Source organism: Bos javanicus, chromosome X (assembly GCF_032452875.1).
Source record: "Bos javanicus breed banteng chromosome X, ARS-OSU_banteng_1.0, whole genome shotgun sequence".
NCBI lineage: Eukaryota > Metazoa > Chordata > Mammalia > Artiodactyla > Bovidae > Bos > Bos javanicus.
In genome coordinates, this window is record NC_083897.1 from 3,027,002 (window position 1) to 3,040,317 (window position 13,316).

Genomic DNA, 13,316 nt, shown 5'->3' on the forward strand with positions numbered 1-13,316 from the left:
GTGTGTGTGGCTCTATGGGGCAAAACAGGACCAACTTAAGAACTTCCTAACAGCTACCTTGGAGAAGGCAATGGCACCCCATTCCAGTACTCTTGCCTGGAAAATCCCATGGACAGAGGAGCCTGGTAGGCTGCAGTCCATGGGGTCGCTAACAGTCGGACACGACTGAGCGACTTCACTGTCACTTTTCACTTTCATGCGTTGGAGAAGGAAATGGCAACCCACTCCAGTACTCTTGCCTGGAGAATCCCAGGGATGGGAAGCCTGGTGGGCTGCCGTCTATGGGGTCGCACAGAGTCAGATACAACTGAAGTGACTTAGCAGCAGCAGCAGCAGCAACAGCTACCTAACAATAAGAGAAGCAGGCTATTGAAGTAATCAAGCCCTATTAATTGAGAGATTGAACAAGCTATATGCCAGGCTACATTATATTATTGCATAAGAAATTAGTGTCTTAAAAAATAGATATTCACTATCTCACAGTTTCCATGGCTCAGGAATCTGGACACAACTTAGCTAGGTACCTCTGGCTCAAGTTCTCTCATAAGGTTCCAGTCAAGCTGTTGACTGGGACTGTGGTTCCATCTGAAGGCTTGACTGGTGCTGGAGAATCCACTTTCAAGATCACTTATATGGTCATTGCAAATCCTCATTTTCACACTGGCTGCTGGATGGAGGCTTTAGAAGGTTTCATTTTGTGCCTCCAAATGATATGTTCAAGTTGCAATTCCTCATGCATATGAATATGACCTTATTTGGAAATAGAATTTTTACAGATGTAATCAAGTTAAGAGGAGGCCATAAGGGCTAAGTGAAAAGTGAAAAGTAAAAGTGTTAGTCTCTCAGTTGTGTTTGACTCTTTGTGACCCCATGGACTGTAGCCTGCCAGGCTTCTCAGTCCATGGAATTCTCCAGGCAAGAATACTGGAGTGAATTGCCATTCCCTTCTTCAGAGGCTTTTCCTGACCCAGGGATCAAACCCAGGTCTCCTGCCTTGCAGGCAGATTCTTCACTATCTGAGCCACCAGGGAAGCCCTTAAGGGCTGAGAGCAGGTCCTAAATCCAGTGACTAGTATCCTTATCAGAAGAAGAGAGAATACACAGAAACAGAGAAGGCCATGTGAAGATGAAGGCAGAGATTGGAGTGATGCAGCTACAAGCCAAGGAATGCCAAGGATTCTTGAGAGCCACCAGAAGCTAATATTTTGGCCTTCTGGCCACCAGAGCTATGAGAGAATATGTTTCTATTGTTTTGGGTCAACCAGTATATGGCGATTCTTTACAGCAGCTCTAGGAAACTAATACGGAGGTCTCTCTCAGTCCCTTACCACTTGAACCTCCCCACAGGGCTACCCTATGACATGACAGCTGGCTTCCCCAAGTGAGTGGTCCAAGAAAGAAAGAGCGTATAAGAGAACACCCAATATGAGAACCACAGCCCTTTATAACCTCGTCTCAGAAGGGACATTCCATCACTGTTGTGGTTCACACATTTAGTCTGCTGCTGCTGCTAAATCACTTCAGTCGTGTCTGACTCTGTGCGACCCCATAGATGGCAGCCCACCAGGCTCCCCCATCCCTGGGATTCTCCAGGCAAGAACACTGGAGTGGGTTGCCATTTCCTTCTCCAATGCATGAAAGTGAAAAGTGAAAGTGAAGTCGCTCAGTTGTGTTCAACTCTTAGTGACCCCATGCACTGCAGCCTACCAGGCTCCTCCATCCATGGGATTTTCCAAGCAAGAGTACTGGAGTGGGTTACCACTGCCTTCTCTGACACATTTAGTCTAGCCCACCCTAAAGGGGAGAGAATTACACAAGGGTGTGAATATCAGGAGGCAAGGATCATTTAGAGTCATCTTAGAGGCTGCCTAACACAATGCTAGGCCCTGATGATGCTTTCCAGATGTTCATGCCCTCATGGAAAAGATGAGGATATAAATAGACATATGCCATTCTAAGTGTTAAGTGTAGCAAGGCAGTTAATGAAAGGATTTGGAATTGGACAGTGCTGGGTTTTAGGCTTGACTCCATTACTTATTAAACCCTCTGGACAAGCCATTAAACCTTTCTCAGCCTTATACCTCTCATCTGTATAAATGGGAAATAATATTATCTATCTCTAGAACTTCCCTGGTGGCTCAGCAGTAAAGAATCCACCTGCCAGTGCAGGAGATGTGAGTTTGATCCCTGGATTGGGAAGATCCTCTGGAGGAAGAAATGGCAACCCAGTCCAGTATTCTTGCCTGGAGAATTCCTTGGGACAGAGGCGCCTGGTGGGCTGCAGCCATGGGGTCACAGAAGAGTTGGACACTACTTAGCAACTAAAACAATGACAACAATAATGCTAAATAACCAATAAAACAAGATAATTGGTGTTAATGAGATGACATATTTTAAAAATATAACTTCTTTGTTAATAGTGTCTAAAACCAATTAAGATATCCTGGTTTCAGATAATCCTTAAGGTGCTTATTCATCCATGGAATTTTAGAGTAGGACTCCCCCCTCCCCACTAGTAACATAACAAAAGACAAGAGAATTGAAGAATTTAGGGGAATATGTTGGTGTAGAGGGCAGAAATAGCTGTAATCTCGTTAGTCTAATATAACAAGATTGCTTAGTTTATTTCTCAAAAGGTTTTATTTCTCATGTCTTTCTGTTTGCTTTCCATTTTCCAGGTCAGAAGGCCAATCAGACATTTTACATAACCACATTACTCATCATTCCAGTCATCGTTGCAGCCGCAGTCATTGTCCTTCTGCTGTATTTGAAAAGGTAAGGCAGCTGCTCAGGCAGGCTTTCTGCTAGCCTGGCTACTATTCTTTGTGGGTGTGTTTGATGTCTTCCCAGTGTGTTGGCAGCATTTTGGCTATACCTGGCTTTTGGTAGGATGGCGTGGCAAGTATTACTGTGCCCATTTTCTAGTGAGCAAAGTGTTAGTCTTCCAAGGTGCTGCTCAGGCAGCGCTCTGTTTGTACAGTTTTAGAATGTTGATAAGACTTACGTTCACTCAACTCCCTAAAACACCTAATTTGTCAACCGTTAGTTGCTAGCTCTTAAGTTTTAGAAGTGGAGATCATTACCAATTAAATGACTTGTCTAATGTGAAGGCAAAATGAGTTGCTACTTAATGCTATAGGATAAAGTACTTCAAGTTCTAAGACATGATACTCATTCTTGGAGAATTTTTTACTTTCTTGATTTCATCATAGGGACTAGTCTGGTGCTATTATTTGCTCTTTCAGGAAAATACCTAAAGTTGGAATAAGTTTACTAAGCTGGTTCTAGAATCAATATTTTATCATTATTTCAGTATTCTTTAAACATGCATGTGTTGAGTGCCTATTTATGTGCCAGCTCAGTTCAGTTCAGTTGCTCAGTTATGTCTGACTCTTTGTGACACTATGGACTGCAGCACGCCAGGCTTCCCTGTCCATCACCAACTCCCAGACCTTGCTCAAACTCATGTCCATTGAGTCGGTGATACCATCCAACCATCTCATCTTCTGTCATCCCCTTCTCCTCCTGCCTTCAATCTTTCCCAGCATCAGGGTCTTTTCCAATGAGTTAGTTCTTCACATCAGGTGGCCAAATTATTAGAGTTTCAGCTTCAGCATCAGTCCTTCCAATGAATATTCAGGACTGATTTCCTTTAGGATTGACTGGTTGGATCTCCTTGCAGTCCAAGGGACTCTCAAGAGTCTTCTCCAGCAGCACAGTTCGGAAGCATCAATTCTTTGGTGCTCAACTCTCACGTCCATACTTGACTACTGGAAAAACCATAGCTTTGACTAGATGGACCTTTGTCAGCATTATGTGCCAGGCACTCTTCTAATTGCTAGAGCTGTGGTGCTGAACAGGACAAAATCCCTACCTATGGGTTCACATAGTGAGTAGTAAAGTTATAGAGTTGGGCTGGGGAGAAAGGCTAGGAAGTGATATGAGGCTACTCTTACATGGAATGCCAGGGAAGGCCTCTCTGAGAAAGTGACATTTGAAGACAGACTTAAAGGAGTTAGCCAGTCAGATATTCAAAGAAAGAACATTCTAGGCCAAAAGAACAGCAAGTGCAAAGGTCCTGAGGCTGGAATGAGCTTAGTGTGTCTTGTTAGAGGAGAGCATACAAGGGGGGAGAACAAGAGGATATGAGGCAGGAGAGGCTGGCAAGACCAGATCATGTAGGTTGTGGCATGGAATTGAGATGTTATCCTAAGCATGATGGGAAAATATTAGAGAGTTTTAAGCAGGAGAGGGATGTGATTGGATTGACTGTCATAAAGGATCGTTGTATTGTTGAGTGAAGACTTGACTTGGACAAGAGTAAAAAGCAGATAGACCAGTTGAGAAACATTGTAGTGCTTGGGTGGAAAGATGAGAATAGTGTAGGCCAGGAGGTTTGCAATGAAGGTAGTAAGAAATATTCTGATGCAGGATGTATTTTGTGGAGAAGGCAATGGCACCCCACTCCAGTACTCTTGCCTGGAAAACCCCATGGATGAAGGAGCCTGGTAGGCTGTAGTCCATGGGGTCGCTAAGTCGGCCACGACTGAGCAACTTCACTTTCACTTTTCACTTTCATGCATTGGAGAAGGAAATGGCAACCCACTCCAGTGTTCTTGCCTGGAGAATCCCAGGGACGAGGGAGCCTGGTGGGTTGCCGTCTATGGGGTTGCGCAGAGTCGGCCATGACTGAAGTGACTTAGCAGCAGCAGCAGGATGTATTTTGAAGATGAAATTAATAATAGCACTTGCTGATGGCTGCTTGTTTTTGGAGGTTGTAGGAGTAATTGAGGATTCAAGGGATAACTCTTAGATTTTTGGCTTCAGCACCTGAGTGAATATTGCAGCCTTTTACTGAGATGGGGAAGATTGGGAGGAGATCTGACTTTAGGGAAAAGGTGAGAACTTCAGTTTTGAACATGATAAGTTTGGAATGCCTATTAAATATCCAGGTAGAGATGCTGAATCATTACCTGTATACATGAGTATACAGGAGTTTAAAGAAGAGGTTTGGGCCAGAGTTAGAAATTTGGGAGTCCTCAGCATATAAATAGATTTAAAGCCCTAAGACCAGAAGAGAGTGCTCATAAAGTGAGGGAGATAAAGAGGGCAAAACACTGAACCCTAGGACACATCAATATTTAGAGACCTAGGAGATGAGGTCGGTGCACCAGAGGGTACTGTTGGATTGGCCAAAAAGTTCGTTTGGGTTTTTCCACACCATCTTACAGAGAAACCTGAATGAACTTTTGGGCCAATGTAATACTATCAGATGCAAAAACAGAATTCAGACAAAACGGTAATTCAAAAAGATACATGCACTGCTATGTTCATAACAGCACTCTTTACAATAGCCAAGACATGGAGACAACCTAAATATCCATTGACAGAGAAAGGGATAAAGAACATGTAGTATATTTATACAGTGGAATATTACTCAGCTATTAAACAATGAAATAATGCCATTTGCAGCAACATTGATGCAGTGGGAGATTATCATTTGTCATATGATATCACTTATTGTGGACTCTAAACTGTGACACAAATGAACTTATTTGTGAAACAGAAACAGAATCACAGACATAGAGAATAGACTGATGGTTGCAAGGGGGAGGGGTGTGGGGGAAGGGACGGATTGGGAATTTGGAGTTAGCAGATGCAAACAATTATGTATAGAATGGACAAATAATAAGGTCCTACTGTACAGCATAGGGAACTATATTCAGTATCCTGTGGTAAACCATAGTGGAAAAGAATATACGTTTATATGTATAACTAAGTCACTTTGCTGTACAGAACTAATTAACACAACATTGTAAATCAACTATACTTCAATTAGAAAAATTGAAAAAAAATTTAAAATAGAAGACGAATTAGAAAAAGAAAAGAAAAATTAAAGAGGAATGTCCCCTGTTCTCAGATTTTTTTAAAAAAAATTATAAACAGCAGGCTCCCATGTGATCTGTGATAAGTAAAACACCATTATTATTTAAATGATAGGGTATAACACACACACACACAGGCCCACACACACAATTATAACTATGTGAGGTGATGGATATGTTAATTACCTTGATTGTGATGATCTTTTCACAATGTACACCTACATAAAACTCACTTTGTACACCTCAGATTTATACAATTTTTGTTTGTCAAGTATACCTCAATAAAGCTGGAAAACCCACTCTTGATACTCTTGAGACATTGATTTCTCAGCGTGCTTTAGAAATTTCTTCACAACTGCATTATCACTAAAGATGACTTGCGTACCATGTCTTTTGTCTAAGCCCTCTTTTAATATGGCTGTATTTAAGAGGAACATTTCTATGGACTGGAAGATTTGATCAGAAATGTCCCTGTTTTCTTAAAGGCTCAAGATCATTATATTCCCTCCAATTCCTGATCCTGGCAAGATTTTTAAAGAAATGTTTGGAGACCAGAATGATGATACCCTGGTAAGTACTGACTATATGGGGTATAAAATTGATTTTTTGAGGGGAGGCTATAGGATTAAAAAAATTTTTTTTGGTAAAATATACATAACATAAAATTTACCATTTTAACCAGTTTTAAATATCAGGTCAATGACATTAAGTACATTTACAATGTTGTTGGACCATCCTCAACCATCCTCACTATTTCCAGAATGTTATCATCATCCTAAACAGAAACTGTACCTGGTAAACAATAATTCTCCATTCCCCTCAACACCTGACAACCTCTAATTCTGCTTTCTGTCTCTATGAAGTTGCCTAGTCTAGGTACCTAATATAAATGGAATCCTACAATATTTGGCCTTTTGTGTCTGACTTCTTTCACTTAGCATAATGTTTTCAAGGTTCATCCATGTTGTAGCATGGGTCAGAATTTCATTTCAAAATTGGTTATTTTAAAGTACATTTTGTCTAAAAGATTAAAGAACTGATTTAAAATGCTGTATCTCAGGCCAAACATAATATTTAAGAAATCCCCAGAATACTTCACCCAGTTTGTATTGCTGGGCTTCATTCTCTCTCTGGGGAAGAGAATGTATTTGATCCAAACATGCAGGGGGAAGAGCCTCCTTTATGAAACTAAACTGATAGGTAGGTCTTCTGACTCTTGGATAATCTTTCAAATTTAATTTGGGGAAATATAAACATAAGATAAACAGTCAAAGGGCTTCCCTCATGGCTCCATGATAAAGAATCTGCCTGCAATGCAGGAGACACAGGAGATGCGAGTTTGATCCCTAGGTCAGGACAATCCCCTGGAGGAGGAAATGGCAACCCACTGCATTATTCTTGCCTGGAGAATCCCATGAACAGAGGAGCCTGGTGAGCTATAGTCCTTGGGGTTGCAAAGAGTCACACATGACTGAGCCACTGAGTACACATGCATGCAAACAGTTGAGTTCGAGTTTATTCATGCTATTGCCTGGAAAGCTGGCCTCAGAAGACACGGAACTAGAGCAACCTCTTACCCCCCGAACTGTTAGAGTTAGGTGGCTACAGATACTCCTGCTGGAATTTATGGCTGGGAGAGCTAAGACCTTGTGGGAACAAAAGAGTTTGTGGTTTCTCTGATAAATACATTCACCCAAATAAGATAATAAAGACACTAAATAAAATAAATATCAATATTATTGTATGTATCTTAAAGTAATCATTTCAGGCATAAGACACTTAATTCAGGGAAATAGTAGAACATAGTAGATAATAGCTTGTGCTCTGGAGTCAGATTGTCTGGATTCGGATCTCTGCTGTGTCATGTACCATCTATTTGACCTTAGGTAACTTCCTTAACCTCCCTGTGTCTCAGTTTTCACACTTGTAAAGTGAAGGTAATAATAGGTGGCACTAGCAGTAAAGAACCTGCCTGCCAGTGCAGGAGACATAAGAGATGTGGGTTCGATCCCTGGGTTGGAAAGATCCCCTGGAGGAGGGTATGGCTATCCACTCCAGTATTCTTGCATGGAGAATTCCATGGACAGAGGAGCCTGTCAGGTTACAGTCCACAGAGTTGCAAAGAGTCGGACATGACTGAAGCAGTTTATCATGCATAATGTTGTTATGTGGATTAAATTAATACATAGAAACTCCTTAGTGTGCCTGGAAATTACTTTATAGGTGCTTAGTAAATATTAGTGCTTGGTGCTTCACAGGTGGCTCAGTGGTAAAAGAATCTGCCTGCAATGCAGGAGACCTGGCTTCGTTCCCTGGGTCGGGAAGATCCCCTAGAGGAGGGCATGGCAACCCTGTCCAAAATTCTTTCCTGGATAATCCCATGGACAGAGGAGCCTGGTAGGCTACAGTTCATGGAGTTGCAAGAGTCAGACATGACTATTGTATTAACTTTTTAGTTAACAACTAAACAACCACAACAAATGTTAGTGCTTAGTATTACTATTGATAATACTTTCCATTTCTCTTTAATGCCCGAACAGTTCTTATAATAACGGGTGGTTCACAGTGGCAGTGATGCTGTGTGGCTAGGGAAGGAAGGCACAGAGGCTCGCATGCTGGATCTTTTTCACCAAATCAGGGTCATAGACAGTGGGTAACTCTGCTATATAGGGCACCACTAGGCAGGGAGATCCAGAAGTCAGCTGCCTAATGAAGGACTCATATATTGTGACCGAGGTGGCTGTGGCAACCAGTGGTTCTTCACCTTTGAGTCACAGTTGACTGGAATGCTTGTAAGAATATAGAATCCTGGGCCCTGTTTCAAGAAGTTCGAACTCACTGGTCTGGGATGGTTCCCAGGAATCTGCATACTTAACAGGAGCCCAACAGTGATGCCTCTCCTGGCAAGATCATTCACAGACCACACTTTGAAAATCACTGTTACCGATATTTTCCTTAGGATTACCCCTGTGTCTTCATTTTACCAGCTGCTGTGATAGATGCTGGAGGCTAAGAATTGTGCAAGTATTCTAATAACACCTGTAACCAGCGACTGGCAGTCTCCCATGTGTACACAGTGTATTCAGTGCTCCATCTTCACACCCACCCTGTGGTGTCAGTGCTCTTAGTAGCATTTTGTAGATGAGGAATTGGAGCCTCAGTGAGGTTAGATAACTTTACTGTAGTCACACAGCAAGGAAATAATAAGGTGGGATTTGACCAAGAAGTGTCTGATTCTAGAGTTCTCTCTTTCCACCATGCTGCAGGGCCTTTTGTAAGACAGGATGTTTGTCCTCAAGAGCCTCACAGTCTCCTTAGAGTTCTGTGTGGTAGAAATACTGGGTTGGGATAGAGGAGTTCCCAGAAATAGATTTGGAGTCACATTTTGGTTGGTCTCTATGAGAAGGTAATAGGAATATCATTCTTTGGGGTTTTGTTTGTTTGCTTGTTTGTTTTTAAGTTTATTTATTTTAATTAGAGGCTAATTACTTTACAATATTGTATTGGTTTTGCCATACATCAACATGAATCCTTTTCATTGGCATGGCCAATGATGCTGATGCTGGGAAAGATTGAAGGCAGGAGAAGGGGACGACAGAGGATGAGATGGTTGGATGGCATCACTGACTCGATGGACATGAGTTTGAGCAAGCTCCAGGAGTTGGTGATGGACAGGGAAGCCTGGCATGCTGCACTCCATGGGGTCGCAAAGAGTCAGACACAACTGAGTGACTGAACTGACTGGCCTGGCCAAAAAGTTTGTTCAGGTTTTTCTGTAAGATGGAATGGAAAACCCTAATGAACTTTTTGGCCAACCTAAATAGTTAAAATTGGAGTAGAGTTGATTACAATGTTGTGTTAGTTTCAGGTGTACAGCACAGTGATTCAGTTATACATATACATGTATCTATTCTTTTTCAAATTATTTTCCCATTTAGGTTGTTAGGTAATATTGAGCAGAATTCCCTGTGCTATATGGTAGGTCCTTGTTGGTTATCCATTTTAAATATATCAATAGCGGTGTGTACACATCAATCCCAAACTCCCCAGTCGATCCCTTTCCCCTACCCTCCCTGCCCCTGGTAACCATAAATCTATTCTGTAAGTTTGTGCTCTATTTCTGTTCTATAAATAAGCTCATTTGTATCATTTTTTTTAGATTCTGTGTATAAGCAATATCATACAGTATTTGTCTTTGTCTGACTTACTCCCAGACAATCTCTAGGTCCGTCTAAGTTGCAAATGGCATTCTTTTTAATGGCCAAGTAGTACTCCATTGTATAAATATACCACATCTTTTTTATCCGTTCCCCTGTCAATGGACATTTAGGCTGCTTCCATGTCTTAGCTACTGTAAACAGTGCTTCAGTGAACACTGGGGTGCATATATCCTTTTGGACCATGGTTTTCTCCAGATATATGCCCAGCAGTGGGATTTCTGGATCATATGGTAGCTCTCTTTTTAACTTCTTAAAGAATATCCATACTGTTCTCCATAGTGGCAGTACCAATTTACATTCCCACCAATGGTGTAGGAGGGTTCCCTTGTCTCCACACGTATCATTCTGACAACAACCTGAAGGGAATGAATTAGAGACAGGAAGTGCTATCACAGTTGCTAACTGATAATCTAGTCCTGAATTTGTCCCATAGATGTTTTGTTTGGCCAGTGTAGTGTATTTAAAAATTTTCAATTTGGGATCTTAAGCAGGGCATGGATTACCAATTCATCTCAGGCCCTACCATTCCCAATTCCCACTGTGGTTTCACAGATTGACCTAACATGCTAGACCCCTGAAAGGCATTTGAGTTTGCTACCACTCTTAGCAGAATGAAGACAGGCAAAGTGCCATGACACAAATGCCCAATGTCTGTGAAAACGTGTTTGGACTCATTGATATATATGAGACATACAACCAAAGATATATGAATTTCCAGCTTATTAAATTTCTAAAAAGTGCTAATATCCAGTGTTAATAAATGGATGGGGGACTGGTACTCTTCACACACCACTGGTGGGCCTGTAAAATGCCCTTCTTTCCAGAGAGCAACCCAATAAAATGTAATCAGAATCATCTTCAATCTTATAATTATTTCTTTAGGAATTTATTTTAGGAAAATAATCCAACAATGACATAAGGATGGCCAATGCAGATTTTGTTTCTAACACAAAAAATTAGAAGCCAAGGAAACATCAACAGTCAAGAATAAGTTTTTTAACAAGTTAGGTTTTCAAAGCATTTAATGTCCTAACAAAATACTTACGACATAAGTATAAAAAACGTATCATAAATGTGTAGTGTATTACAATCCTAATTTTTATAAAAATTCATCAATATATACATAGAACAATGAGTGGAAGGAAATAGGTCAAAATAATCATCTCTGGGCAGAAAGATTGTGGATAATTGATATTATTTTGTCTCTCCATGTTTCTGAAATTTCAAAATTGCCTGTAATGAGCATGTATTACTTTTATAATAAAAAGACACTCCATACAAGTCATTAAGGGAAAAGCGAATATCATGGTCATCCAAGCCTGTGAGATAATAGGGATTCGAACTTAGGTGGTAGCAGAGGCGATTGATGCAAAAGACATTATTAAAGGGAACTCATTATGACTCAGTGACTCTGTGTGGGTGATGAAAGGTGGTGAGAGTAAAAAATAATTTCAGAGTTTCAAGTCTGGGTGATAGAGTGAATGATGATAACATTGACAGCGAAATCAAATCAATTATCTTTCTCAGAGATGGGAAAATTGCTTTTTTTCAATTTGCTGTCTAGAGGATAATATGTTGTCCCGATGAGTCAGATAATTCTATAATTTAGTGAGGCGGATACACTGACAAGATGGACCACTAAAAGCATAAGATGTTTTTGTTTGTGGTGGCTGCAGACCATTAAATAAAATCAGTGTTTAAAACTAAAAATATAATAAAAGTGCCAGGCAGGGGAAAGGATAATAGAACAAATCTCCATGTTTGCTTTTTAACTGGATGACTAATCTACTTTCTCTACATGACAATAATCCTCACAAACTGAACTGCATATACTAGCGGAAAGACTGTCATTTTACTTCTAGAACCATTGAATTATGAAATGAATAATTACAGCATGAACATTGCCCGAGAGGTCATCTAATGAGGTATATGTTTACATGTTTAGTTGCCTTTAATTATAAATTTTCAAAACTCTAGGTTCTGGTCCAGGCCCTCACTTTTAAGATGGAGACACTGGGGGCTGTGGAGAAATTTCTTAAGGACTATCACATAGACAGATAATTCCAGAACCTGCACTAAAAGTCACTGTAGCCCAAAGTGACCAGCTTCTAATCCCAAGAAATAATCCATGCCCTTTCTAAACACTTTCTTCTTCCATGCTGTGCCATCAGTAGTGGTACTTAAAATGTATTTAGGTGTGGCTACCAATAAATTAAATCTTCTGTATAGTTTTCCTTAAGGTTTCTAGTGTTTTGACAATGTTTTGTTTATCACTGTAGTAACATTTTGGCCAACAGCATTTTTTCCTGTTGCTTTGCTGTTTTCCCTTTCTTTGTGACTAATTGGGCCACTGGCCATATTTGGGGGTGGGTGCTTTGCAGAGGGAATTGCTTTTCTTCTGCATCTGCATTTCTTTTCATCCCTAAAATATTATCTATTCTTCCCCTGCTTCTTGGAAACCAATTTTATTTTCAGTCCTGTGCCAGTTTTGAATTCCTGATTAGAAAACAGCCTTTTTAACTTGAAGTTGACTTCCAAGTACTGCTGAATTTTTTTAAACTTCAGTATGTATCTTTAAAAGCTAAGATCGCTTCTTAAATAGCCAAAATAGCATGGCCTCACTTTAAAAATGATTATGTCCTTAATATCGTCTAATACGGGCTTACCAGGTAGCACTAGTGGTAAAGAATCCGCCTGCCAGTGCAGGAGACATAAGAGATGCAGGTTCGATCCCTGGGTTGAGAAGATCCCTTGGAGAAGGAAATAGCTACTCAGTCCAGTATTCTGCATTGGAGAAGGAAATGGCAACCTACTCCAGTGTTCTTGCCTGGAGAATCCCAGGGACAGGGGAGCCTGGTGGGCTGCCGTCTGTGGGGCTGCACAGAGTCGCACACGACTGAAGCGACTTAGCCAGTATTCTTGCCTAGAGAATCCCATGGACAGAAGAGTGGGCTACAGTCCATAGTGTCGCAAAGAGTCAGACACAACTGAAGTGACTTAGCATGCATGCACATCATCTAATGCTCAGTCCATATTTCAATCTTTCCAGCTGTCCCAGGTATCAGGAGACAGATAATATCCAGTTGTCCACCCATAGTGAGGCTAAGATCGACCGCTGTATTTAAGATGATAATAACATGTCCCCTCTTGCCATCTACATGTTGTCTCCCCTTGCCACTGGAAGATAATCTGTGTGGTGTTATGTTAGCAC

At 40.9% G+C, this 13,316-nt stretch overlaps 1 protein-coding gene across 2 annotated transcripts in view; it reads left to right on the top strand.

The window, feature by feature from the left end:
* IL13RA1 (interleukin 13 receptor subunit alpha 1) overlaps window positions 1-13,316 on the top strand; it is a 78,356-nt gene that overhangs the window by 37,490 nt on the left and 27,550 nt on the right. For both annotated transcript variants that reach the window (XM_061408401.1, XM_061408402.1), the window contains exons 9-10: window positions 2,679-2,775; window positions 6,371-6,455. In XM_061408401.1, the coding sequence (XP_061264385.1) occupies window positions 2,679-2,775; window positions 6,371-6,455 (182 nt within the window). The remainder of the gene's footprint in view (window positions 1-2,678; window positions 2,776-6,370; window positions 6,456-13,316) is intronic.